Genomic DNA, 27,398 nt, shown 5'->3' with positions numbered 1-27,398 from the left:
GAACAAGATTTGCATTTGAATGAGTAGACTGAGCAAAGCACTTGCCCTCCCCGATGCAGAAGGGGCCTCATCCCATTCATTAAGGGCCTAAGTAGAACAAAAGCCTGAGCAAGGGACAATTCATGCTCTCTGCCTGATGGTCTTCATCTTCTAGCTGGGACACTGGTCTTCTCCAGCCTTTAGACTCAAACTGGAACTTATGCCACTCACTCTCGTGGGTCTTTGGTTACAGATCTGGGGAGTTCTCAGCCTCCATAATTGTATGAACCAAGTTCTCATAACATATCATCCATCATCTCTCTCTCTCTCTCTCTCTCTCTCTCTCTCTCTCTCTCTCTCTCCAATTGGTTCAGCTTCTCTGGAGAACCACGGCTAATACATTTGCCATTACTGGGCCTTGGCTTCCCACCTAAAACCCAACGATGTTGGAACAAGAGGCCTCCAAAGGATTTTAGGCTCACATGAACCAGGTCTCTGGAGCCAGGTGAGTTTCTCAACCTCTCTATGCCTCTGTTGCTTCATCTGTGAAAGGAGGAAAATGGTTGGACCTACCTTGCACAATTGGGTGGGATGAGATGAAAGCCCAGGCACAGGCTCTTAGAAAGCATCTGGCACTGGGCAAGTGTCACGTGAGGGTTCAATATAATTAGTATTTTCAGCATGACCTTGGGCAAGTGACGTGAGCTAGCTGAGTCTCGGCTTATTCATCTGTAAGAGAAGATAACGATATTGGCCCTGCCCGTTGGCTATAAGGATCAGATGCAAAAATGTGTAAGTGATGTAAACGATACAGAAATACAGACTAAAATGAGAATGGGGATCATTCTCCCCAGCCACACTCGGAGCATCTTCAAGATGGTTCAGTGCAATGGTTAAAAGTGTGGGTTCTGCATTAGGGTGGCCAGATTTACCAAATAAAAACACAGGATGCCCTGTGAAATCTGAATTCTAGAGAAAGAATAAATTTTTTTTAGCATATGTCCCATGCAATATTTAGGACATTCTTACACTAAAAAAATACTTGTTGTCTCTCTGAAATTCAGATTCCACTGGGCAGCCTGCATTTTCAACCCCCTTCTGGAGGTGAACTAATTGTGTTCACATGCCAGGTCTTATTCGCTGTACAAACTCAAGCAAGTCACCTGACTGCTCTGGGCCGTGATTTCCTGGCTTTGCCAGTCTTCAGCTGTGCCACCAGGGAAGCCCTCAACCCCTTTGTACCTTTATTTTCTCATCTGTAATGTGGGGTGAGGAGGATAATCATGAGAATAAATGAATCAATGCATGTAACACTCTGCCCAGCGCTCGACAGATGCCAACCATTGGTCAACCAGCATTCTTCCAGCAAATGCAAATTGAGAGCCTTTTTTGGGTAGGCGACACACTGGGTGCCAGGGAAACAGTGTGACCCGCGTGGACCCAGCCTCTAACTGGAGGGCTTCCTCCTGCCATGGCCTCCTTTAACCACCCATGACTTTAATGGTTATAGAAATTTCATGTCTTTAATTTTCCTAACAGCCACCGAGCGTTTGTTTGAACTCACTTATTATTCCTTTGCAAATGTCCACTTTTCCATTCCCCTGGGCCATCATGACTATAAATCATTGTCTTGTGATTCCATGCTTAGAAAGAGCCAGGGCTAGAACCTACTCATTGGAGGGTTTTACTGGGTTATTTATTGTGACAGAAAATGCAAATGGGTTGGCAGTAAACATAAGGGGAAAAAAGCTACCTCAGCAGTATGCACAGAACGTAAATGCAGATGGAAACGGTGGGGAGAGAGTGTCATTTTTAGTAAGTGGAGCAGATACTCCACTTTGCTGAAAATATGAAATGCCAGAAAATTCTCCTGACTTCCTATGCTACTGAAAGATACTTGAAGTTGACCTGCTTCTTCCTTCAGAATCCCAGAATGACATTATATTTCACTGTATTTGGTGCTCTTCAATGTGAAAAGGCGGATAACGTGGCACATAACACACCAGAAGGGGTTTGTGGGGGAGAACAGAGCTCGGCTGGACTCCACTAACTTCCATCACCCACAGAGAAGATCCTTCCTCAGGGCTGGCCAATTTCCCTTCTCTACTGGTCTATTTCGTGCCAGATCTTTTCCAAGTGGGAAAAAAATACATTTCCCTGGTCTCTGTGGATGACTTCCAAACAGAGGTAGGAAATAGGGAGCCCTTGTTCCCCAGGTCTGCTCGAGGATACAGAAACATTGCCGTGTCCTGAGTTGTTGATGTCAGTGGGGGGGGAAGGCTTCTTTCCTACTCCCGAAGTCTCCTTGCAGGTGGAGGAAGCCCCAGGGGTGTCATACTTCCCACGCCAACCTGCGCCCTTCCCTCTCTCCACTGAGACTGGGGCGGGGGGGATGCCCTGATGTGACGGGTGGGTTAGTGTGGAGAAACCCCTCTTCCCCCTCCTGCTCAGCCTGCGAAGAGCCAATGTGTCCCCTGCTCCTCCATACGGTACGTCTGTGACCAGGTATGTTTGTCTGTTTCAGGGTTCAGGGTTAGAAGACCCACGTGCCTGCAGATGATGAGTCACATGTCTGATGAAAAATCCATGAAGAGTAAAGGTGCTATTTTGGCATTTTACTCTCAGTGGGTACAGTTTTCAGATGGAGAACAGGAGCTTGTGTCTTAGTCTAACTGGGCTGATATCACAGAATACCATGCATTGGGTGGCTTAACAACATTTATTTCTCCCAGCTCTGGGGGCTGGGAGTCCAAGGTCAGGGTGCTGGCAGATTTGGGGTCTGGTGAGGACCCTCTTTCCTAGCTCGCAGTTGGCCACCTTCTCCCGTATCCTTGCATGACAGAGAACAGAGAGAGAAAGAGATCCTGTGCCTTCCTTCTCTTCTTCTTAAGGGGCCCCTAATCCCATTCATGAGGGTATCATCCTCATGACTTCATCATCCGCCAAAGGCTCCATCTCCAAATATCCTCACTTTGAGGGTTAGGCTTCAACATATGAATTTTAGAAGAAAGAAGCATTCAGCCCATAGCGTCTAGTGACAGAGTTACCTCCAAGCCCAGAAGTTGACAAAGCTACATCTGAGGTACCATGGTTGGTCCTCAGAGCATCACTATCCTTCTCTATGTTAGTCACAACCCATGAAACACAGGCCAGAAGCTTCACTGTCACTAAGAAATCTTCTTGGGAATGGTTAAGGGGGCTAAGGCAATCACATTCCCCTTCCATAGTCAATTCCCAGTCAAGACTCTGCCTAAATGCCTTCACCCTCCCCTGAGTACTGTGGAAATGGTGCCTGTCCTCAAACAATATGTATGGAGGGGGAGGAATTGTGGGGTGTTGTGCTTATATGTTTGTGGTGTGTGGTGTACGGTGGTGTGTGCGTGTGTGTGTGTGTGTGTGTGTGTCTGTGGTGGGGGGTGCAGTGTGTGTGTTCGTGGTAAGGAGTATGGTGTAGTGTGTTTGTGCGTGGTGAGGAGTGAAGGGGATATGTGTGTGGTGTGTGGTATAGTGTTGTGTGGGGGGGTGGTAAAGGGGGTGTAGTGTGTGGTATAGTGTGTGTGTGGTAAGGGGTGTGGTGTAGTGTGGAGTGTGTATGCATGGCGGGGTGTGAAGGTGGTGTATGTGTGGTGTGTAGTATCGTGTGGCATGTGTGTATGGAGGGGGGTGCAGTGTGGGGGGTAGTGGGAGCATATGTGTGTACATGTATGTGTGGTGTACGTGGGGGGCGGGAGGTGGTACATGTGTATGTTGGTTCCTAAACTTTCTCCAACCAAGGGTTCACTTGGCAGCAATCTCATCCCTTCAAGCCATTGAAGATCGTGTACGGGTCATTCCTCACTGCACAACTTACTCCAAAACTAAGCAGCATAAAACAGTAAACACTTATCATCTCAGCCTCTATGGCCAGGAACCTGTGAGTGGCTTAGTGGCACCAGGTTTCTCGTGAGCCTGTAGTCAAGATGCTGGCCGGAGCTGCAGTCATCCGATGGCTCGACTGGGGCTGACAGGCCACCTCCCAGGGGCTTGGCTCACATAGTACTGACTGTTGGCAAGAGGCCCCAAGTCCTTCCATGTGCACTTCTCAACAGGCTGCATGAACAGCCCCACAGGACGACGCTGGTGTCCCTCAGTAAACTATTGAAGAGAGAGTAAGAGGGAAGCCTCATCACCTTTGAAGACCTATTCTCAGAATTTACCAATAGATGGTTTTGCCACATTCTATTCCTTGGAACCAAGTCAGTAAGTACAGCTTGCATTCATGGGAGGGAAATCAGTCTCCACCTCCACAAGGCGGGGCATCAAAGAATTTATGAACATATTTTAAAGACACCATGGGTGCATCACCTGGGTGGCTCAGTGGTTGAGTGTCTGCCTTTGGCTCAGATCGTGATCCTGTGGTCCTGGGATCAAGTCCCACATCAGGCTTTGTGCAGGGAGCCTGCTTCTCCCTCTGCCTATGTCTCTGCCTCTCTCTGTGTGTCTCTCCTGAATAAATAAATAAAATCCTTAAAAAAATTCTACACTATGGTGAAACTGGGTTGCCTGGGTCGTCTTACTTAGGCTACCTTCATGTTCCCCCAAAATTTCCACCACAAATGTAAAATGGCAAAGCACTGTTTTTAAAGCTTGTCCCATGGTTTTGTATCTTCTTTAAAACTTTTGTATTCTCAGGACCTAGCACAGCACTCTTCACATGTGTGTGTGGTGGGGGGAGGGACTGGAAAGAATCAAGCGAAACAAGTAATTTGGAGGGACAGAGGAACTATGTAAACTTGAAATAAAAATATTTTGGGGCTGCCATGAGTCCAGAATTCTTAGTTGGCTCAGAAGAAATAATGCAGGAGATCCATGTTAAATCACTCCTGGAATGAACAGAGTTGAGCCTGGGGGCCAGGACAAGGGTCAAGACTACTATTTTCTCTGGAGGCCCCAACCTTACTTTCACATGCTCTTCCACCCACACAACCCGTGAAAGCAAACAGGGAGATGACAGGACTAACTCAGCGGGGGACACAGAGGGGGACCTCTCAGCCCTACTGTTGGAGATGCCGCTTGGGACTCTAGGTCAGTTCTGGGGATGATGCATGAGCTGAGATGGGGCCTGGAGAGCTGGACAGGTTTCCCTCTGCCCTAAGAATTGTTTCTTGCAAGATGAAAGAACTTAGCCATATTTTTTTTTCCTCTTGGTTTCTAGTAGGCTTCCCAGAGTAGACACCTGGAGACATGCAGGAGAATATTCTCCTTCAGGGCTCACATACACATTTCAGAAGGTGCTGGGAATTTGGGGGTAGCACTTAAAATCCTGTAGGCCTCTTTCTGTGTTCCCTTGGTATGTTTGTCTGGCTGAAGGCAGAAGTTGAGTTTTAACAAGGGGCTCCCTGGACCAGAGGCCAGAAGGTGGGGCCCACCCAAGGCTTGTAGCCTCAGCTCTGCTACCAATTTGCTGGAAAAAGTCATTTGTGCCAATTAGGCTCTGGTTAGTAAAGGGTTGTCCTGTCTGGGAGGCAGGTAGAGGAGCCAATTGTAAGAACAGGTGATCAATGAAAGTGACACATTACTCATGCCTCCAATTCTTCTTAGACAGTTAGTCCTCAATTAGTCTCTGAGAAATAGAGAAAATAACTGTACTTGCCTTGCTAATGACCACACGGTCCGGACTGAGCAATTTACACAGTATTTTAGTTCCAAGATGAAATGTGCTGAAATATGGGGATTAATGAGCTTCTGACTTGCAGGTTTGGAAAAATTCAGTTCTTTTCTGTTCTCCACAAATACAAAACAATGATTTCGTGGTAAAACAGTCATGGAAAGGAACCAGGCCATTCTCCCCTCTATCCTAGTCAAAAGAGAACTTTCTCTGGCCCAAAGTGATCCTTCCTCCTCTGAATTTATTATCTGTATTCACAGTTCATATTTCACTAGAATGCACCAGGCACATGTCAATGGTTGTTTATAGTTACTATCTATCTGATTAGCTGGGCATTCTTTTTGGTTGGTGCCAATGATGGATGCACCCTACCACCAACCCCATGAGTTCTTTATAATCCCCTCCCTTTGAGGGACTGCAGGTCCTATGATCTGCTTCAAACAGAATAGGGCAGAAGTGATGTGATCTCATACCTATGACTGCTGATGACCTTGGAGAAGCCAACATCTACGTCATGAGAGACATAGCATGTGGCAAAGGCCACTGGAGCAGAGCTGAAAGAGGCCTTCTAGTCAAGAGTCAGAAAAAAAAATGGAGCCCCGAGTCCCATCATCACAAGGAAATGAATTCTGTCAGCAACCTGAATGAGCCTGAAAGATGATCATTCCCCAGCTGAGCCCTCAAATGAGAACACGGTCCGGCTGATGCCCTGATTGCCTCCGCATGAGACCCTGAGCCGAGGACCAGCTCAGCTGTGCCGGGACTCCTGATCTATGGGGACTGTGAGCTAATGACCATGTTTTGTTTTAAGCCACTATATTTGTGGCCATTTGTTACGAAGCAATAGAAGACTAATTCAACACATACGCCATACCAGGAGTTAGATAATTGCTTTATCACCACTACCTGTTTCTTTCATTGCACAATTAGCCACACACTGCTTTGTAATGCAGAAACACTGGACCTAGCGTTGTAACTATAGCTTCCTGAAATTACGACTTTTCCTTTTAACAAGCTTTAAATCTCCTGAGGGCAAGAACTCCGCTTTTGAACTTTTAAAAATATTTTATTTATTTGAGAGAGAGAAAGCACAAGTAGGGGGAGGAGGTGCAGAGGGAGAGAGAAGTAGGCTCCCTACTGAGCAGGGAGACCAATACAGACTCGGACTCGATCCCAGAACCCTGGGATCACAACCTGAGCCTGAGGCAGACACTTAACTGATGGAGCCACCCAGGTGCCCCTCTGTTCTTGTACTTTTTAAAAAGGTCCAAGGCATCTCAAAGTAATACTGACACACAGTAAGTACACTGTCATATGTGACTTGAGGTTTTGACCCTTCATTTGTCCAAGGAAACCAAATGGGTCTAAAGAGATAGAGACAGGAAGCAAACTTTCACTGCACACCTGCTGTGTACCAGGTGAGAGCCCAGACATGTGGAGAACAAAAGTCTTGCCCTCAATTTGTTCGTGGTTTAACCCAATCAATGGAATCTTGTAACCTCATCTTCTCACCATACAGAATCAGAGGATGCCCAAAGATCCCCAGAGTTCTTTGTCAGCCTGTCAAGATTATGACTCTGCAGATCAGGGAAGTCCCTCAGGGACTTTTTAGTGACTTTTTAGTTTGCAAGTAGAAGCAAAAGTCTCAAAAAAAAAAAAAAAAAGTCTCCTGCAGTGCCCATTTCCCATTTAAATGGGTAGTAAGCCACAAGGATAAATGGGCAGACTCCGCCCTTCCACAATAGCCCAGTGCCCTCAACTCTGTGACTCAAGCAGGCATATCCATATTCAAGCAGACCAGAGATCAAAGCCATATTAGGCATGAGCTACTTTTTATTCATAGACTTACAAGATATATCGAATTAAGAGGCATGTTGTTTGTTAACTGTATTTACCAAAAAGAGCTAAATATATATTCAGCCTTAAAATGCATCCATTGTAGCTTGCATACTGCAAAATTTACTTTCATATACATATAAACTATTCTTATTTTACCTAAGTTATGCATCTAAGATACATAAAAATGGTACCAAATGGCATATTGGCTTATTTTATCACAGTTCTTATACATTCCTGATAGTCAAAGGGATGGATAGGGAATGCATAGTTTCCTACCAGAAAAAAAAGTAGATTCTGATACAAGTAATGGAATAACGTAAGGATAAGAGTACCTGGCTAGGTTTAGATCTCAGTAGCTTTACAACACAATTACGTCAATTAGCATTACAATTGGCTCTCTTTGTTAATAATTGTTAATTTGCCTAGTCGTCCATCCTCTACTTGCCTGGCTGAGGCAAAGGAAATCACGATGACCTTTCTTCTAGTTTATTTCTACTTTCCCCAAAGAGTTTCCTCCACAGCCATCTGCCCTGCTTTTCTGTCCATTCCCTTTACACTGTCCTACGTCTGGCCCACCTTCCTCACTGTGTCAACAACAGATTATTGCATTCCACTCCGGAGCTCTGCTCAATAGAATCTTTGGCCACTGCCTAATTAAAGAATTCTCTTCCAAAACTGCAAGCGGAGGGGCTGATACCTCTGCAGAAGAATCCGGAAGCCTGGGCTAAGGAGATTTTCTTTAGGTGGCATGCAAATAGACTCCCCTCCTGCAGACCTTCATCTCTCTTTCATTAAACCCACGGTCAGAGAAATTTCCATCGTGAGTGTTCCTGGCAGCCAAACCTCCTGCATCCCACGCTGATTTCTTTCCTAAAAATACACAGCCTCTCACTCCATGGGGAAGAAAAATGCAACACTGGCATTTCCAGCGTGCTCCCCAAAGGCTGATTATGACCTGGAGCAATTCATCACCGCTCGTGCATTCGAGTTTTTAGTTGCTCCTCCCCCATAGAACTCTTCTTGTTTATCTTGTGGACGTTGTGACAAGAACCAGATGTGTCTGGACCCCAATATCCGCACCCCATCGCTGTTGGTGTGTGGGGGGGGGCGGCTGTAGGTAAGAAGCAAACCGTGCCAGCTAGAAACACTCTTTGGAATGGAAAATTATCTGAAACTTCTGGAAGACTTTCAAGAGTGTGGCCTTGTGTGTAATAGTAGTCCCATAGTGTTTAATTGCTAAAGGGACCAGTAGATGAGATGGTGTCTATTCAGCACTATTTTCCTTCTGGCTACGCATATTTTGTTGTATATTTTTACTTTATCTCAAGGTGCTGCTATATTCTGAATCATGATAAAAAGTCTTTATTTGGAAGGCATGTCAGAGTGTCACAAAGAAAATACGAAGCCTGCTTGTGCGGGGGGGGGGGGGGTGGTGGTGGAAGGGGACAGGGTCTGCCTTTGCCACTCACTACTGGATAATCTTGAGCAGGCGACTGACTTAGATTTTTGCAGCGGTTTCATTCTCTCTGAAATCAGAATGCCTGCCTGCCAATAAACTAAAGAACTGTTTATGAACAAATGAGATGGACACAGATGCACACTGAGAAAACATAAGGCTTTGCTGAAATGCAGGGTGGTCTTGTTACCCGTTGCCCGAGAACACCATGCCGTTCACACCTAAGGCTTGCTTTTAGTCTCGGGGAAGATCGGTTCCTGATCCCACACTTTAAGGCTGTGTGGCGTGGCCACTTGGCGACACGGAGGGACCCATCCCAGCCACAGAGATTGTGAAGAAGAAGCAGGCTGACAAGAAGGAAACCAATGGGTGATGGGAAGGAATGGACGAGAGCAGCCCTTTCGGGGACTATCTCCACAGGGGATGGTCTCACGTGTCCCTCTGCTTTGGCTTTCTGATGTTGTTGGGGTTTTACTTTGTCTTACATTATTACTGGAAGGAAAAAAAAAAGCTTCTTGCAGAAATTGTTTAAAACTTGAGGGATTCTTGGGATGGAGCAGTGAGATTAATGAAGCAAAGCTTCCACCACCTTGCGCCAAGAACATCTACACCCTTTTAGCAAGTCGGCCAGAACAAATATCTCCTCCCTCAGCGCGGAGAGGCTTGTAGGCTGCAGACTGATTTGGTCTAGTTTCTTAAAAAGAGAAAGAGAACCTGACTGCAGCTGCAGGGACTACCCACCCTCTTGCCCTCACCTCACCCCCAATTCCTTAGATGTGCCTTCCACCCGCCAATGTCTCACCTGGACTCAGCAAGCACCCCTACCCCCCCGCCCGGCACCCCATGTTCCCTGGTTTTCCAGATTCTAGGCAATGGTTACCAGCATGGTGAATGCAGATGGTTTCTCCAGAGGTGAGGCCGGGGAGCTGATGCCCTGTTCCGTAGAGGCAGCCCTGTGAAAAGATGCCCCGGTTGCCTTCTCCACAGGAGGCTGGAATCGGGAACATCATTTCGACCTGGCACAAGTGCTAGCACTGTCTAAATGTCCCCTACATTGTTTGCCAAGGGCCTGTTTTTCCGCCCAGGCTTGTCTGAGGGGTTCCATGTGCCAGAAAGAATTGTTGCCCATCTTAACAGCCAGAGGAATAGCAGGGCTGTCCCACTTTCAGCCTCCGATGTGGGGATACTGGGCATTTGTAGTCAATTCAAATCAACCAGGAAGGCAAAAGAATGCAGAAGAGTGATTTTTGGGCTTAAGAAAATGAAAACAAACCACTTTTCTCCTGTGTGGTTGGTGCTTAGTAGGAAAGTGTCAAGCAGCAACGCTACTATGTGTGGGCTACTTATAGTTCATTAAAATCCCCGGTGTCCTCGGCTGGAAGCCCTCAGCCTGCGGCCCAGATCGTACCCAGGAGTGCTCTGGCAACCTCGATGCTATTTATGGCCTTGATAGGCACTGCGCAAACCAGAAACAACACCACGCTCATATTTGTAGCAAAACATCTCCCTACTCATGACTTGGCAAACGATTGCTAAAGAATAACACTGCACTGCAACACGATCGTGCTGCTTTGGGGGCTCCGAGAGACGTTGTCGGGTGGCTCTCCTAAAACCCACTTCATGTTCTCTGAAGAGAACCAGCTAGTCAGGCACAGCATCCACTGGGGAGCTTCCACCACAAAACCAGAGCCCCCGGGGCTTCCCGACAATCCACACCACAGAAGCCCATTTTGAAATAGGCCCTCAGCCCCCTGAGCGCAGACGTGGTCTGTGGGATCCAGCGTGCCTAGCTCCAAAGCTGGGCCCTGATGATCCCCCGCCCCCCGCTAGCCTATTCAGGATGAGCCCCACGTCAGCGTGTGAGCCCCTGGGGGCTTTCCTTGGGGAAACTACTGGGAAAGACAGGGGCGCTGGTGTCATGACCACTTCACGTTTTGCAATTTGGTGCCAGAGCCCCTCCAGAAAGGGCCACGCTGGGAGCAGCAGCAACAGCACATCAACAAAGCAGGACCGTTGTGTGAGCACAATGGAAGGCAGGTGGGCAGGTGGGGAGCCTGGTATTCAATGACTCGAAATATGACGCTGCCCCGAGGGCACAGGCATGCACAAATCAAAGGGCCACCTCTAGGTTTCAAAGTGCATCGAGACTTGTGTAAAGTCCTCTTTGATTCCACAAAACCTTCCCTCAACAATTCTACCAAATGCCCATCCGATGGAAATACCTGTCCTACTGCTTTAAAGGACGGGATAAAAAAGCACCATTCAGTCTTTGGCCTGTCTGCTGGTTACCCACAAACTCAAAGAACGGGTTCAGGGAAGCAGCTGAGTCATGGAGAGCATCTAACAAGCAGTATTGCTCGGGCCGCCACGGGGTCGGCTTTGAACCCCAGGGACGAGGGGAGAACACCTTTGTCTCACTCATGGGCCTGCAGCCCGGCTGGGCCTGGGCACGTGTCAGCAGAGTATTTTCTTTGTGGCAGAGGAAGCCACGTCCAACATTATTTCGTTGACGCCGCCCCCGACGAGCATCCCTGGGAGCCAATGAGATGGCCAACGTTCTGCTATTAAGGGGGGTTCGGGGAACTGAAATGGCTCAAAATAGCATTGCTGAGTGTTATCAGATTTTTAAACGAATCATCAGCAAATCTTTTCCGCTGACTTTGCCTTGAAGAGTTCTTACCAAAAAAGATGGCTAAGATGGAATGAGGAGGGCCCCTAGCGCGTTGGGTCTTTTTTTGTTTTTGTTTTTGATTTCATCCTAAGAGCCGTTCCATCTTATCTGATTTCCTCCTTCCTCATTTGAAAAAAGAAAGAAAGAAAAAGAAAGAAAGAAAGAAAAAAGCACATTACTTTCCTAGATGGTAAGAGTTCCTGTGGTACTCTCTTCTCAGAGAGAACAGGCTTGAAGATGCCTTTCCGGGTGGGAGACTGGACATGTCATGCAGTTAGCCAGTAAGTGCAATCCCTGATTGAGACGTGAGTTCTAACATTTTGAAAACTTCTATTTCCCCAATGCGTCCTTAATTTGAGAGCTCTGAACTTGGCTTTCCATTTGCTTCTAAGCCAGGGCTACGCATCTTTAAAGGCCCCCATCACCCCCTTCACAAACTTAAGTCAACGACTATGTGCTCGAAAATCTTTGTTTTCCCTTTGAAACTGGATGCAAAAAAGAAATCTCTCCTGTCAGTGGAGACCGCCGTGAAGCAGCGAGGGGCCTGCACGTAAATCTCCTTGAATTTTTTGAATAGCTGCTTCTCTTTATCCCACTGGTAGATCTGGGAGAACGTATAGTCACTCCCCAGGGCCAGGTAGTGATTATCTTTAAAAGAAAAGGGCTGCAGGGTCATGGCCCCCCGGGATGGAAGAGCCTGGATCTCCACAAACTGCTTACTGTTCCACCTCATGACCCGGGAGTCCCCGATGAAGCGGGTGAGGGAAAGGTAGAGGGCATTCTGCATCCTAAAGCTCTTCACAGCCAGGACATCTTCCATGTTGGGGATGTCGCTGTGGGGGACGAACTTCTTGGAGCTTTTATTCCACTGGAGGATGATGGGGACCTGGGAGCGGCTGGACAGGATCAGGTGCGACTTCCCGTCTATGTCCACGAACTCCGCGTCCGTGTCCCTGAACCACTCGTGCAGAGACTGGTAGGAGTAGAAGCCTTTGCTGTTCCATTTATACACGGTGGACAGGCCGGCTTTGGAGCTGTCGGCGATGATGAAGAACGTCTCGTCCTCGATCTGAAAGAGCTCGATGTCGTTGGGCTTGGAAATGCGGGAGACTTCGATGTCCTGGAACTTGACAAACTTGGTCCAGCTCTCGTCGTACTTGTAGATGTGGGAGCCGCCGAAGAGCTGGGCCACCACCACGAAAACCTGGTCGTCGATGAGGATGGCCTTACAGCCCACGATGGACTGACCTGTGCCCCAAGAGAAACGAGAGGGGATTAGGTAAGAATGGCCCTCCGGGGACGGCTGGGTGGCCCGGTGGTTGCGCATCTGCCTTGGGCTCGGGGTGTGATCCCGGGGGCCTGGGATGGGTGAATGGATGACCAAAATGTGGTTTATACACACGATGGGACACCGTTCAGCCTTCGAAAGGAAGGAAATCCTGACATATGACCCATGATGATATGGATGAACATTGAGGACATTATCCTAAGTGAAATAAAGACGGTCACAAAAAAACATAATATATGACTCCACTTATATGAGGTCCCTAAAGAAGTCAGATTCATAGACCCAGAAGGCGGCCAGGGGCTGGGGGAGAGGAGAGATTGGGGAGTTAGCGTTTAACGGATACAGAAATCTAGTTTTTCGAGATGATAAGGATTCCAGAGTGTTTGCACAACATTGTGAGTGCACTTAACGCCCTGAGCAGTACCCTTGCAAAGTGGTGAAGATGGTTAACTTTTATGTTATACATATTTTCCCACAATCAAAACATTTTTAAAAACAAAAGTGTGGCCGCCTTCGGTCCAGGGCGTGATCCCGGAGACCCGGGATCGAGTCACACGTCAGGCTCCCTGCATGGAGCCTGCTTCTCCCTCTGCCTGGGTCTCTGCCTCTCTCTCCGTGTGTCTTTCATGAATAAATAAACAAAATCTTTAAAAACAAAACAAAACAAAACACAAAAATGTGTCTGCACAGAAACAGGTCAGGGCTGGTCTCCTGGCCTCCGGTATCTTTAGAGGCAGGAGTACCATTCAGGAAGCGCACAGACCCACAGGAATGGTCTTCCTTCTAGTCAAAAAAGTATTTCCCACCTCGAGACAGTGGAATGAAACAAATGGGGTCCTCTTTGGGGCATGGGGACACAGGAGGGTAAAAAGTAAGGAGTCAGGGCTCAGAGACAGGAGGGGAAAAAGATGCAGAGCGGGGCTCTTCAGGACGTTTGGCCTCTTCTGGGTTCCAGAGCCCAAGGAAGCCGACCTGAGGTGGGGGGGGGGGGCATTCAACCTTGCGACTCTAGACCAGGTGGCCCAGACGTTGACATGCAGCCCGCTCCTTATAAGCTTTCTGACCCGGTGCCAGTCAACTCTCTGCACCCAGGCTCCCCGTCTCTACAATGAGGATGCTATTAGCACTGCCCTTCCAGGGTTGGTAAAGACTAAGTGACAAAATTCATGCTTGGTGTTTTGAGAACCGACCCCCCCACCCCCCAAAGCAGGAAGTGGTCAACAATGAGCAGCTGTCCTTCCTGGATCACTGAAATAATTGTCTTGGTAACGGAGAGACCTAGCCCCATAGCAGGCGCTGTGTAAATACCTGTAGGATGACCCGTGACCCGGAGGATGACCCGGCTCAGGAGGCCCCCACCCAGAACTCTGCTGGAGAGGGGGAGCTCTCCTGTCCAGACACCTCCCACCATCTTCTCCCACACGGCACCCGGACCCCCAGGCCTTCCCCTGACCTCCTCTTCCAGCCACCAAGCAATAGGACCACTCACATCACAAAGAGTATGGACCCTCCATCTAGGCTATTGGATTAAAAGTTACTTTTCTTTCCTTTTTTTTTTTTTTAAGGCACTTCTTTTCCCTGATTTTCTAGGCAATTTGGACCAAAGTGAATTTGGTCTGCAAATTACAAGGATAATGATCCTCCTCCTGACCTTAGTATTAACTTTGGGAGCAGACAGCGGGTGGTTTTTAGAGTGATGTTTACTGCTCTCTTTCACAGATTTTGGTCCTTCTTGCAAGAACTTGGTTCCTTTCTTTTGTTTACAGCTAATTATTCCTTTTTTTTCCCTGAGTATAAGCTTTCAATGTTCACCAAAAAGCAAATTTTAAAAATAATAGGTAGCATTCACAGCATGTCCTATGACCAGGCATTATACTAAGCACTTTACACGTATGTACTAACTTAATCCTGACAACAACCTGGTAAGACCAGTATTATCATCATCATCATCACCATCCCCAGTTTATAAACAGCAAAACTGAGGCACAGAGTAGGTAAGCAACACTTATACAAGGCCCCACAGCTCGTACGCGGTTGAGCCCAGGATCTAAATCAGGGTAGTCCGGCTCCAGTCTATGCTGAGCCACCAACATACCAAAAAGCACAAAGAGAAAAATCAAAATTACTTGTACTGCAAAGCTGAAAAAGCACTTAACGTCTTGATATAGTTCCTTAATCATTAATCTATCAACATACATACTCAAATGTGCTTCTCAAAAATAAATTTGGGGAGCACCCGGGGGGCTCAGTCGGTTCAGCATTCACCTGCAGCTCAGGTCATGACCCCAGGGTCCTGGGATTGAGCCCTACATCAGGCTCCCCACTCAGCGGCGAGTCTGCTTCTCCCTCTACCCCTCCCAACCATGCCCCCCACCGCTGCTCGTGCTTTCTCTCTCTCTCAAATAAAGCAATAAAATCTTTGAAAACAAATAAATAAATAAATTTGGGCTTATAGGATGCATGAGCATTATACAGCCTTTCTTTCCCATGTGACCATTATGTTGTAAACATTTTCCCCTGTTCCTGCACCTTCTACAACTTGATTTTTAAATCCTGTACAGTAGTCCGTTGCATGGCTGTGGTCTATTTTTAACAAATCCCCTATTGTTGGACACTGCAGTTATTTCTAGCTTTGCATTATTGTAAGTAACATGTTTCCTTGTAGGGGAGTCTTTTTTGAAAACCAGCTGGCGGTGTTCTTAAACAGGCATCGCTGGGGATAAATGTTGTGCACGCCTTTAAGGCTTCTGGATTTCAACTACCAAATGGCTCTTGGGAAGCTGCACTGACTCCCACCCTGCCAACAGTAACTGAGGGTGCATATTCCTGGTCCCCTTCCTGAGCGGCCTCCCACGGAGGTCCCTGCGGCCCGGGACGTCCTCTGGGCCTGCCTGTTTGTCACAGCTCAGGGGCCTTGCGAGAAAGAATTCCTTTCTTGGAGATGGTCTGGAACACCTCTGTCCAGCTGAACACTTTTAGTCTATGGAACTGTGCGGAGCAGCAGAGATCATCGTGTGTGTGTGTGTGTGTGTGTGTGTGTGTGTGTGTGTGTGTTTTAATGCAGGAAGAGAGGTTACAGGCTGGAACAAACCTGGCACGGCGAAATCAAAAGGCAAATAAAATAAACCAAAAACAGGACTGCTGAGCAGAGATGTAGAGGCGAAGAAGGAGAAGACACCACGTGCAAACCCTCGGGGTGAACCTCACCGTGGCTTCCTGCGCCCCCCTGGAAGCGGGGACCCGGCCGGACCGGCCCTTCTGCACCCGGCTCCCCAGGACGGTGAGGAAGCCGCGGGGGCTCCTCCCGCCCCTCAGAGCCCCAGTAGGGCCAGGCAAGGGTGGAGAACACCCTGCCCGGCCCTTGCAGACTCCGGGATCACTCCAAGATCAGACAAGATGACAAATGAGCCACGTGTGGCCCGTGAAGGGAGGACGGGCCGGTGTTTACCTTGGTCCAGCTCACGGCGAGCGGCTGCAGGGCCGAGCCCCTGCCTGTCCATTTGTCATCCGCCCGGCATGTGTGTGCTTAGGGCTCCCCTTCACACGGGCCTGAGCTCCAGCCAGCCCCCTCCCCGCGCTGTGTCTGGCCACCTCTTCCCGGCGCCCCCGGAGCAGCCCCGACCCCAGACCGGCCCCTCCTCTCCTGTGCTGATGGAGGTCAGGGACAAGTCTAACTGATGTGAGAGATTTAGGGTCTGCGAGCGGGGAGAAGGAGGGCTGCTCCTTTGTCACCCCTGGGTGACAGCTGACACTCACGGGGGAGTCACTGTGCCCGGCTCTGGGCGAAGCGTTACAGACGTGAGCCCCATCGAATTCTCACAGGTCTGACCCGATGGTGAACCCACGGTGGGATGAAGTGGGAATTCATGCTACTTCCATTCCACAGGTGAAGGGCGCTCGTGGAAAGTGAATCCCACAGCCAAGGTCACCAGCTAGAAAGTAACTAACGTGGCCAAGGTCACCGGTTTTATAAAAAACCAGCCTGACGTTGTTGGAGCTCGAGGGCTTAACTGCCCCCCTGTTGTAACTTGTTTCTCAGGCTTGGCTGTGAAGGGGACCCGGGGGGCTTCCCATGGGCTGCCCACTGCCCGGAAGGTTGAGAACAAGGGGGGCTGAGGAGTTCCCAGAGACTAGCAAGGCCCAGCCCTGGCCCTGGCCGCTCCCACGGCGACCTCGCTGCCGGCTTCCTACCCACCACGGCTGCAGCCTGTGTAGGGCCCAGGCCAGCAGCGCTGCGTGGATTCCTGCAACAGCCCCTCAGCTAGGTGCTCTGCCTCGACCTCCGTCCCCTGTCCCCAACACAGGCTACTCCCAGCCCTGCATCCCACGCCAGGCCCCTGCCTCGTCCTGGGCAGCCCTGCTGACCTCGGCGCAAAGCCCTCTGCAGTTCTGCGGAGCACTCGGATTAAAAACCCAAGTCCTCCCGGGACCTGCAAGGCACCCCCGTGTTCAGTCCTTCTTGCCCCCCCTTGACCTTGTCTCCCACAGTTTTTCCTCTGGAGCATTTTGTTCAGGCCAAAACGGGCCCCCGGAAGACCCAAACCAGGAAGACATCCTCTCGCCGCTGGACCTTTGCACTTGCTGTTGCCTCTGTCTGGAATTCTGGAATGCTTCCTCCCCATGCTGTCCACATGGATCAAGCCCTCCCGTCCCACTGGTCTTCAAACAACCTTCTTCATGAGGCCTTACCAGACACAATCTAAAATGTCAACCTTCCCACGGCCTCCCTACCTTCCTTCCCTTTCTTAGGGTGCTGCTATCTGATGCGTTATCTGTATCATAATTCTTTGTCTTGTTTATTGTCTTTCGCTCCCATTATAATACAAACCCGTTGAGGGTGGAGGTTTTCATTTGGCCTGTGAATGGCTATGGCCCTAGCACCTCGACTGTGCCAGCTCTGAGTAAGTGCTCAAGAAGTCGTGAATGAATGAATAAATGAATGACTTGATGAAAGCAGGGATGGGACCAGGTGCAGACTGTCAGGAGGGCAAGTGGAGGACAGTGTTGTCTCTTCCTACCAAGGTCAACCTAAGAGAGGAATAGGCAGTGACAGGCTCTGGGCTCTGTCCCCAAAGTGATCCAACAAAACATGCCTGAGCCCTGATCTCTTTGGGAAGGTGGGAGAAGGAAGCCGGTGTTAGTTAAGAAGTGCTTGCTCCCTAGGAGCACGTGGAAAAATGCTCCCTATCACCTGCCATCAGGGAAATACCAATCAAAACCACAATGAGATCCCACCTCACACCACTAGGAATGGTTAAATTTACAAGAAAGAAACAACACGTGTTGGCGAGGATGCGGAGAAAGGGGAGCCTCTTGCACTGTTGGTGGGAACACAAGCTGGTGCAGCCACTCTGGGAAACTGTGGAGGCTCCTCAACAAGTTGAAAATAGAGCTGCCCTACGACCCAGCAACTGCACTGCTGGGGATTTACCCCAAAGATACAGATGCAGTGAAGTGAAAGGGCACCTGCACCCCGATGTTCACAGCAGCCATGTCCACAATAGTCAGACTGTGGGAGGAGCCTCGGTGTCCTTGGACAGATGGATGGAGAAGCTGTGGTCTATGTATACCGTGGAATATTCCTCAGGCATCAGAAAGGACAAATACCCATCATTTGCTTCGACGTGGATGGAACTGGAGGGTATTATGATGAGTGAAGTGAGTCAATCAGAGAAGGACAGTCGTCAGATGCTCTCACTCATATGGGGAATATAAGAAATAATGGAAGGGATTATAGGGGAAAGGAGGGAAGCTGAGTGGGGAAAATTAGAGAGGGAGACACCTGACTCTGGGAAACAAAGGGCTGCAGCAGGAGGAGGAGGTGGGAGGGGATGGGGTGACAGGGTGACGGGCACGGAAGAGGGCACTTGATGGGATTAGCACTGGGTGTTATACTATGTGTTGGCAAAAATTAAATTTAAAAAAATTTAAAAGAACCGCTTGCTCTGTGCCTGGCACTCACCGATCCTCACAACGTCCATAGGAAGTACACGCGCTGCCCATTCTACAGAGAACGCCGAGCCCCAGAGGCCGCAGCCCATATTATATCTCAGCACCTGGTGGAGTCGTGGGAGTCCCATCCCCGTTCATCAGTGCTCAAAACCTGAGCTCCTTATCATCTCTATGCCACCTTCCTACTGAGCTGGGCTTCTGTCGGCCCCCTGCGGGCAGGCAACCCACCCTAATCCCTCAAGGGGCTCTTGGGAGTTTCCAAGGAGACAAGCCAGTGCCTGGCACCTCACAGGCCCGCAACCAGCCTCAGCAACAAGCACTGGTGTGGAGCCTCCCCTCCCCCAACCTGCCTGGGCATGAAGCAAAGCTTCCCTGTGGGTGAGTGGGAGGAGAGGCAAAGCTGTGTGTGGTCTGTATGTGCGTGGGTGGGAGGAGAGGAGGCCAAGGGGCCAGCCCCTTCATCCCTCACCTAACCTCTACACCTAGAAAAAGAGGGAAGTGAAAAGCAGGTGGAGAGCATGTCTCCCCCTTCTCCGTCTGGCCTGGGTCCAGGGGCCAAAGGCCTCAGCTTCCTGGGCAGGTTCACCTGCAGCCAGTGCTCTGGGCTGCCTGTGTGCTTGGAGGGAGCAGGGCTGCTCTGGGGAGCGTGAGCTCAGGTGGCCACACAGCAGAGGTTCACCCACCAGGGCATCTTCGGAACTCCTGGAGTGCTTGGGGCTCTCACAGACCTCTCCTTGCAGTGGAGATTAGGCTCATTAGCATCTCTGCTCAGGCAGGGAGTCATGAAACCATGCTCTCCCTGCCTCCCTACACCCCTGCACCTGCTGCAGAACCGCTTTGCACCTGAGAGGTTCCTACAGGCCTCCTCACCCGGGATTTCTACGTGATCTGCTTCTCGCCACAACAGCAAATTATGGCTCTAACTCCAAAGCAGGAACCACTAAAGGAAATCCTCTCCCGGGGCGACAGTTGGGCCACTGTGGTGCTGTCCGTGAAGTCAGCATTATTATCAGAGTGCACTTGATAAATTTGAAGTCTTTAAAAGATTAGTCTGACTTTTCCTACCTATTTAAAAAGCAAGTAAAAAACAAATTTAAAACAAAAAGCAAGTACACAGCCCATTTTTGGTAGCACAAAAACACTGGGCTCCTGACAACATAGAAAGAGGCATTAACCAGGTCTCAACCCAAAGGCATGAATTGAGAGAGCCATTTGTTCTTATTTTGTCTGTATTTATTAAAAGGAAGCAGTGATCACCGGGATCCGGCAAGGGGGTTGCAGGAATAAGTCATAGAGTGTGCCTGTGTGTGCGTGCATGGATGGGCGTGTGCCTGTGTGTGCATGGGTTGATGGGTGTGTGCCTGTGTGTGCATGGGTGGGTGTGTGCCTGTGTGTGCATGCATGGATGGGCGTGTGCCTGTGTGTGTGTGCACAGATGGGTGTGTGCCTGTAGATGCATGCCTGTGTGCATGCATGGATGGGTGTGTGCATGTATGGATGGATGTGGTCTGTGTGTGCATGCACAGATGGACATGTCCCTGTGAATGTATGCATGGATGGATGTGTGCCTGTGTGTGCATGCATGGATGCATGTGGTCTGTGTGTGCATGGATGGTGTGTGCCTGTGCATGCATGCATGGGTATGTGCCTGTGTGTGCATGCATGGATGGACATGGTCTCTGTGTACATGGATGGATGTGTGCCTGTGTGTGCGTGCACGGGTGGGTGTGGTCTGTGTGTGCCTGTGTGTGTGTGCATGGATGGGTGTGGTCTGTGTGTGCATGGATGGTGTGTGCCTGTGTGTGCGTGCATAGATGGATGTGGTCTGTATGTGCATGGATGGACGTGTGCCTGTGTGTATGCATGGATGGACGTGTGTCCATGCATGTGCACAGGTGTGCATGAGCACATGTGCCTGTGTGTGTCAGCATCTTAGTTGCGGCCTTTGGCTGCCCTAAGTGCTCAGGATTGAGGGGTTCTCTGGTGACTTCTCCCCACTACTGGAAAATGCCTCCCACTATATGCGACCCACACTTTCACCCTTTTCAAAGGATCACAAACAACAGATAAGACCCCACCCCACGTTTCTGTTCTCACCAACAACTGGCCAAGTCAAGAAGGAATCCGAGAGAAGAGGGTGGGCTGGAATGCCTTCCCCGATTCTCACCAAGTCAGGGCCACGCTTTCCCTTCTTGGGATGACAGGATGCCGCTTCTCTCACCGGCTTGAGGCCACAATGAAATGAGGTCAGTACATCTGATCAGAGTCACAACGCACCTGTAATATTGTCATAGCTCCGGAAGTTCATTTCGATGTGGTCCCACTCCAGCACCATGCAGTTCTCCATGCTGGGCTGAGCGATGGCCACGTACACGTCATTCTTGGAGTTGAACGTATCCACCGAAACTGACTGGTAGGGCAAAGTCTGATGGACAACAAAATCTGGGAATGGGTATTTAAAAAAAAAGTCTCCATGAGATCCCACGTGGGAATTATCCACCACCAGTACCCTGCTTCCCTTCGTAGCACTGGTTCCGAAGAGGACCGGGGTGGAGGGGGTGCAAGGGTAGTGGGTGTGTGTGGAGGCTAGAGAACCAATGAAGAAAGAATAAAAATAAAACAAAATAAACCAACACCAGTGGGGCACCTGGGAGGCTCAGTCGGTTAAGCATCTGCCTTTGGCTCATGTCATGATCCTGGGATCATGCCCTGGGATCGAGCCCTACACTGGGCTCCCTGCTCAGCGGGGAGTCTGCTTCTCTCTGCCCTTCCCCTGCTCATGCTCTCTCTCTCTCTCTCTCAAATAATAGAAAGAAACCACTAAGAAAGCCTAAAGTAAGTTATTTCTTCAGCTAGAGATGCCTCAATGTACACTGCTTCTTGGCAGGCCAAACACACGCAGGGTAAAAGGAAGGCGGATGTCTGGCTACGGGAAGTGGTTCCTCTAAGAACACCCTGGCTTTGCCCACCTCCTGCCCACCCAGCCCTCGCCCTGCGTGCCCAAGCCCCAGGTCTTCTGCAAAGCCCTCCCAGATCCAATGCACAGGACTCTCTCCTAGTCACTGGACTCCCAATCCAGCGCTGCTGTTTAAATCTTACTCTTGGCGATGATGGGCCCTCCAGCACAGCGACTTCAGAGTCAGCTTTGGGGAACGATCTCAGGGCCTCGAACCTTCCGCAGAAAGCTGAAGCTCAGAGAGGGCATGCGCCCAGCCACAGGCCACACAGCCTGCATCCCGTGTCTCCTGAACCCAGGGCTTCCTGAGGACAGGCCTGGGTCCCACCCTCCGAAGGGCCTTCCACGGCCTAAGCCCTTGGTGGCCACTCAAGAAATCATTCTGACTGGGAGCCTCCTCCAGATGTCACATGAGACAGGCCGTAACGGGGGTGGGCCAGTCAGTGGTGAGCAAAGGCAGGACAGTGCAGGGGGACAGAGGCAGGGAAGGAAGGGAGAGACGCTGAGTGAGCAGTGGGGAGGTGGGAGCGGGGAGCGGGGGTGAGAAGAGCAGCTGCCCAGGTGTCCGCAGGTCCGGGCGGAGAGGGGAGCAGGGCCGAGGGAGTGAGAGCAGCAAGAGGTGCAGGAAAGAGCACTTTGCCTGGAGTCGGACCCCCTGGAGTCCCTCACTTGAGACCCGGGCCACGCTCTTTCCCTTCCAAGGCCTCAGTTGACTCATGGGCCACCTGGAGGCACGGTTCCTACCTGCCACGCTTGATGGCAGGGCCGCACTGGAAATGTTGGCGGAAGCGCCCGTGTCAGGGCTTAGCTCTAGCAGGTGCTGCATAAATACAGAACTGAGGGCTGAGAAAGGACAGTCTGCCTCCACCGCGCTGTCTCTTGAGGACCTGCCCTTCGCACAGCATCGGCATCGCTAGGACGACCTGGCAAAGCTGTGACTCCAAGGTCTTGCTGAGTGACCTTGGGGAAGCTATTTAACCTCTGTCTGGCTTCCTCTCTTCATCGTCTTATAACCCTGATTCATTTAGCATCGTGCGTAGCACACAGTGGCTGGCCGATGCCGGTCCGCTCTTGGAGGTGTCCCCAGCCCTATTCTGAGCGCACGGTAGGTGCTTAATAAATGCTTTGCTGGTGGAGGAGTGTGGGAGGGCTGGGGATGAATGAATGATGTGCACAGGTGCAGGGAGACGAGGAAGAAGCAAAGAGAGGGGAGGCCGCCTCTGCACCCTGATGGCGAGAAGTAGCCGAGGGACAGCCAGCGAGGACAAGTGGCAGGAGCCGCTCACCCCCCACGGCAGGGCAGGGAGCATCGGGAAGGGCTGAGGCTTTCGGTAGGACGGGCTGGCCTCCAGGGGCCCGCCTGTATCTGTAGCTCTATGACCCTGGGCGAGGACCTTGGGTCCCCCTCAGTAAAAAGAGTGTGACCCCTATTCCGTGAGGTCACTGTAGAGACTAAGTAGGAGAGTGTAAGTGTTAGCAGCAGAGCCTCACAAATGGGGAGTTTTATTTTGGGGGCTTTTTTTGTTATTGTTTTTTGTTTGGGGGTCTTGGGGGGAGTTTTATATAATAGTTTTAGGTCCTAGCTTTGTATGCTGTAGAGCCATGAGCATGCTGGGTAGCTGGGAGAACTCCTGGGAAGAATCATTAAGGCCCCCCCACCCTGCTGATTTCTCAACCCCCCCCAATACCCAGTGCTGCTCCATCAATAAGGAAAATCACACAAATCTCAACCTGTAGATGAACAGAAAAAGGGAAACGGTAGCTGTCCTCATCTGCTTCCTTTTCTCTCTCCGGAACAGGACTCCGAGAACACGGCTGCGTCCTTTTAATTCCGAGACAGCCGCACACCCCTCTACCCCTCGGGCTGCCTTCTGCTAATGAGAGCCCCGAAGGTTGCAAACACTCCTGCCTCTAACCCGAGTCTCCCGCCTGCACTCTGAAGTCTCGGAAAGATGAGCATTTGCTGAAAAATGCAGGCTCTTTAAAGGGCAGACCAGAAAATTTCAGATTTTTTATTAAAAAAAAAAAAAATCTCAGAAAGCTGCCAAAATTAGACAGCACTTTACAAATCTAGCTTTCAACGGTTCTATTTTCATTTGTTTTCCCAAAACATTGGTTTCATAATATTTTCTATATGCTGACTATCTGGCACAACACAGCCTGTTAGATCATTTGGATTATAAGTCTAATTCTTAATAGGAGAGTCCTTCTCCCCTTCCTCCCCCCCCCCCGCCCCAACCTGAAAAAAAGGAGGAGGAAGAGGAAGAAACAGGAAGAAATGTCTAAAAGACAAAGACTGGTCGCTATGTATTGGGTGGGGTGGGGGGGCGGGAGGAATTTAAAGATCCTCTCCCATCTCCATTTTAATTCATCTTTCACGACGGGCAAAAGCACATTCGTCGTGCAAAGATCTCCAACAATACACATTGATATGACATCAATTTCCTAGTGTTAAAGTATTAATGGCATTCTCTGCAAAAAGCGCTGCCACTTCCATTCACATTGGATTAAGTTCATGATGTCAGTAGGACGCTTACAATTTAGGCCTTGCTCCCACTGGAATCAACAGATTTTTACATAGCTATTTATAGCACTTGCAGAAAATAAATTATACATGACGCCGATCCTATTGGGAGAGAAACTGCACATTAATGCATTATTTCTCTTTGCATTTCATCAGCCCAGAAATGGGGAAGCTAACAGGACAATTAGGATGCAAAATTCACTCCCTCCAAGGAATTTAGTGAATTATCCACCTAACACGGGGAAATCATGAGTAGGTAACAGGGATTTTTGAGGTGGTTAAAAATAGACTTAAGGGAAGACCGTGATTAATCTAGAAGCTGAAACAGTCCAGCGGTGGTGCTGCCTGTTAATTATACCCGGCGCCAGAACACAATGGCCAAGAGGATCTTCCTCTCTCTGGGAAGAACAGGATTTTCCTCTCCTTCCTCTACCTGAAGAAATTACTCCATTCCCGAAAATCTGAGCTAAGAGAAAAATAATGCCCTCAGAGAATGTGCTTCTTCCCAAAAATGTAGCGAGGATGCCATCATAGTACCAGGGCTCTCAGATTGGGCCTTCCCACCTGCCACCCATCCTCCCAGCCTTTAATCGAGCACCGAAGGTTAAGGCTTGATAGGAGAAGACAGGAACCAAAAAACAAAACAAAAAAACAAAACAAACCAAAAAGAGCAACCTTCATGATTTATTAACTTAGTTCTTAAAGGGCAGGGACTATATCTGGGGGTGGTCACAGCTTGGTTACCCCATTTATTCTTGATGGAGGAAACCATGAGCAGAAGCTAATTTGTTCATGAGTCTAAAGGGATAAAACAACAGCAAAGATAGAATCATCACCCCCCTGTTACCAGGGAGCAGCGCTGACTACCTAAATTTTAGTAGGAAGGTTTCTAGCAAAGCAAATGCATATGAGAGGATATCCTAAAATGTTAGGGGGGGTGGGGTGCTCACGCTGCCCCATCGGTTCTGGGTTTAGGACAGGTTTCCAGACCTGGCTACCTTGGTTCCAAGCCCCCCCTTCTACTCCTCTGACAATTCTCAGAGCCCAGATCATTTCCACAACCGTCCCCAGGGCCCTAACATCAGAAATCATGTTTTCTCATATAAATTATTCCCTGTTTCCGGGCCCTCGGCATAGCCCATGTCATTTCTCCCAGAGACTGGCAAAGTGTTCAGGCACTCTGGCCAGGTATGAAGAAAACAATGAAAGAGGGGCTCCCTTCACTTGGAGGTTTAGGGAACTCTCCAGAAAAAACGGGAGAAGAGACACACAGGAGCCCCAGTGAGCTGTGGTCTGGCATTTCACACCAAATGGCCTTGAACGCCACCTTTTGGTGCAAATGTCATTGAGTATGACCTCTGATTTATTGCACTGCTCTACAATATAATAAATAACCTGCTCGTGGCCTCCACTGGCCAAAGGGCACCTGCCAATTACACAGCTGAATGAGCCCCTGGTCCATGCTGGAAGTCTAGGGCAGCCCACAAGCCTGCAGGTTTTCTCCCGGCAAAGAGAAAATTTTGTAAAGTCCCCTATTTACAAAGATATCTAGAAATAGTTTTTACTTTGTGAGTTGTTGTTTATTTATTTGTTTGGTGGGTGGCAGTAGGACTGGCCTAAATGTCACAGTTTGTTCTTGGAGGGATTTTTTGTTTTGTTTTTTTTGTGTGGTTTTTTTTTTTTTTTCCTTTTGAGTTTCTGTAACTGTTTTCGGAGTCTCATGCCTGCTGTTCCCACTGACATGCCTTGAGGCTTTGTAGATATCAACTCTCAGCTGAAATGTTTATTTTTATAAGTTTGGTAAGCAGGTTTCATACTGGGGATTGATCTGCTTTCCTTTAAAATCTGGCTTTAGAAGCCGTGGAAGCTCCACATAGGCCTTTCCGGCAGAGACACTCACCTGCTCTCTACGAGATGTGACAGTGGAGGCAGTTAGTATTTTAACTTTGCCTTGTAACCTGTGAAATGTATAAATGGAAACCTCGAGGCAGGCCCTGGAAAAAATGCAGATTCAAAGTTTCTTTGCATTTTTCCTCAGTGTGAGGTTTTTTTCTTTAGATAACTGGTTGTTCACTTATATTTCTGTTTTGCCATTGGTTATAATCCACCAAGTTATCTCTTTTTAGGTGGAATGACAAAAGCAATTCACGGATTTTAAAGGCTGGTATTTAGGGACACCTGGGTGGCTCAGTGGTTGAGCATCTGCCTTCGGCTCAGGGCGTGATCCCGGGGTCCTGGAATCAAGCCCCACATCGGGCTCCCCACTTCTCCCTCTGCCTGTGTCTCTGCCTCTCTCTCTGTGTGTCTTTCATGAATCAATAAATAAAATCTTAAAAAGATAAATAAACAAAGGCTGATATTTATTAGCTGAATTTTCGGTAAACTTCATATTAGTCAATCAGGAGAAGAGTGTCAACAGTGGCTCAAGAGAGCAGGAATGCGGCCTCTTTATACTGACTTTCCAAGAAACCTGACTTGTAAATGTGCTTATGCCCAACTCACCCGTTTATAGCTTTTGGCCCTTAAAAATTTTTTTTTAAATTTAAAAACCCTCAGAGAAATTAGAATTTTGTAAAGAATCAGAATTAAAACAAAGGGCAGTTAACAAAAATCCTTCCAAACTGTTGAGATAATATCCTCACCGCATCGATTCATTTCTTTTAAGCGCTTAAACATGGCCTAAAATAATTTGGACAGAACACCTTTAAACTCACTTTTCTCCATTCCCTGTGGATGTTCTAAAAGAAAAACGAAGGGATTATTCTCCATAACAGTCTTCAACGACAGAGGTTCTGAATACCTGTAGTGGTACATTCGTAGTCAAAGCTGGGCACATCATTTAGCTTCTTTTCCTGATACTCTGGTGGACCGATGCAGAGGACATCGGAGACAGTGGAATTTGTCATCTTCAACCACAGATACAACCACTTGGCTTTGCAGTCACATTCAAATTTATTGCCCCTTAAGTCACTAACAAAACACAAAACACATAGATGGAGAAACAGATATGCCTGAAAAGTCTCAGCAGTCATATGAAACTCCAACATTATTTAACATCCTGATGTATTTACTACCCCCACCCAATA

At 49.0% G+C, this 27,398-nt stretch overlaps 1 protein-coding gene across 1 annotated transcript in view; it reads right to left on the bottom strand.

Annotated features, from left to right (window-relative positions):
• Positions 1-11,050: 11,050 nt before the first annotated feature.
• Positions 11,051-27,398, bottom strand: part of LGI2 (leucine rich repeat LGI family member 2) — a 28,314-nt gene continuing 11,966 nt past the window's right edge. The window contains exons 6-8 of the mRNA XM_041753379.1: positions 27,113-27,282; positions 21,110-21,274; positions 11,051-12,840 (exon numbers count right to left, since the gene is read on the bottom strand). Of these exons, the coding sequence (XP_041609313.1) occupies positions 12,023-12,840; positions 21,110-21,274; positions 27,113-27,282 (1,153 nt within the window). The 3' untranslated portion in view covers positions 11,051-12,022. The remainder of the gene's footprint in view (positions 12,841-21,109; positions 21,275-27,112; positions 27,283-27,398) is intronic.

The sequence above is a fragment of the Vulpes lagopus genome, chromosome 4 (assembly GCF_018345385.1).
Source record: "Vulpes lagopus strain Blue_001 chromosome 4, ASM1834538v1, whole genome shotgun sequence".
NCBI lineage: Eukaryota > Metazoa > Chordata > Mammalia > Carnivora > Canidae > Vulpes > Vulpes lagopus.
The sequence above is the reverse complement of the archived record's forward strand: the minus strand, read 5'-3'. Positions and strand labels throughout refer to the sequence as shown.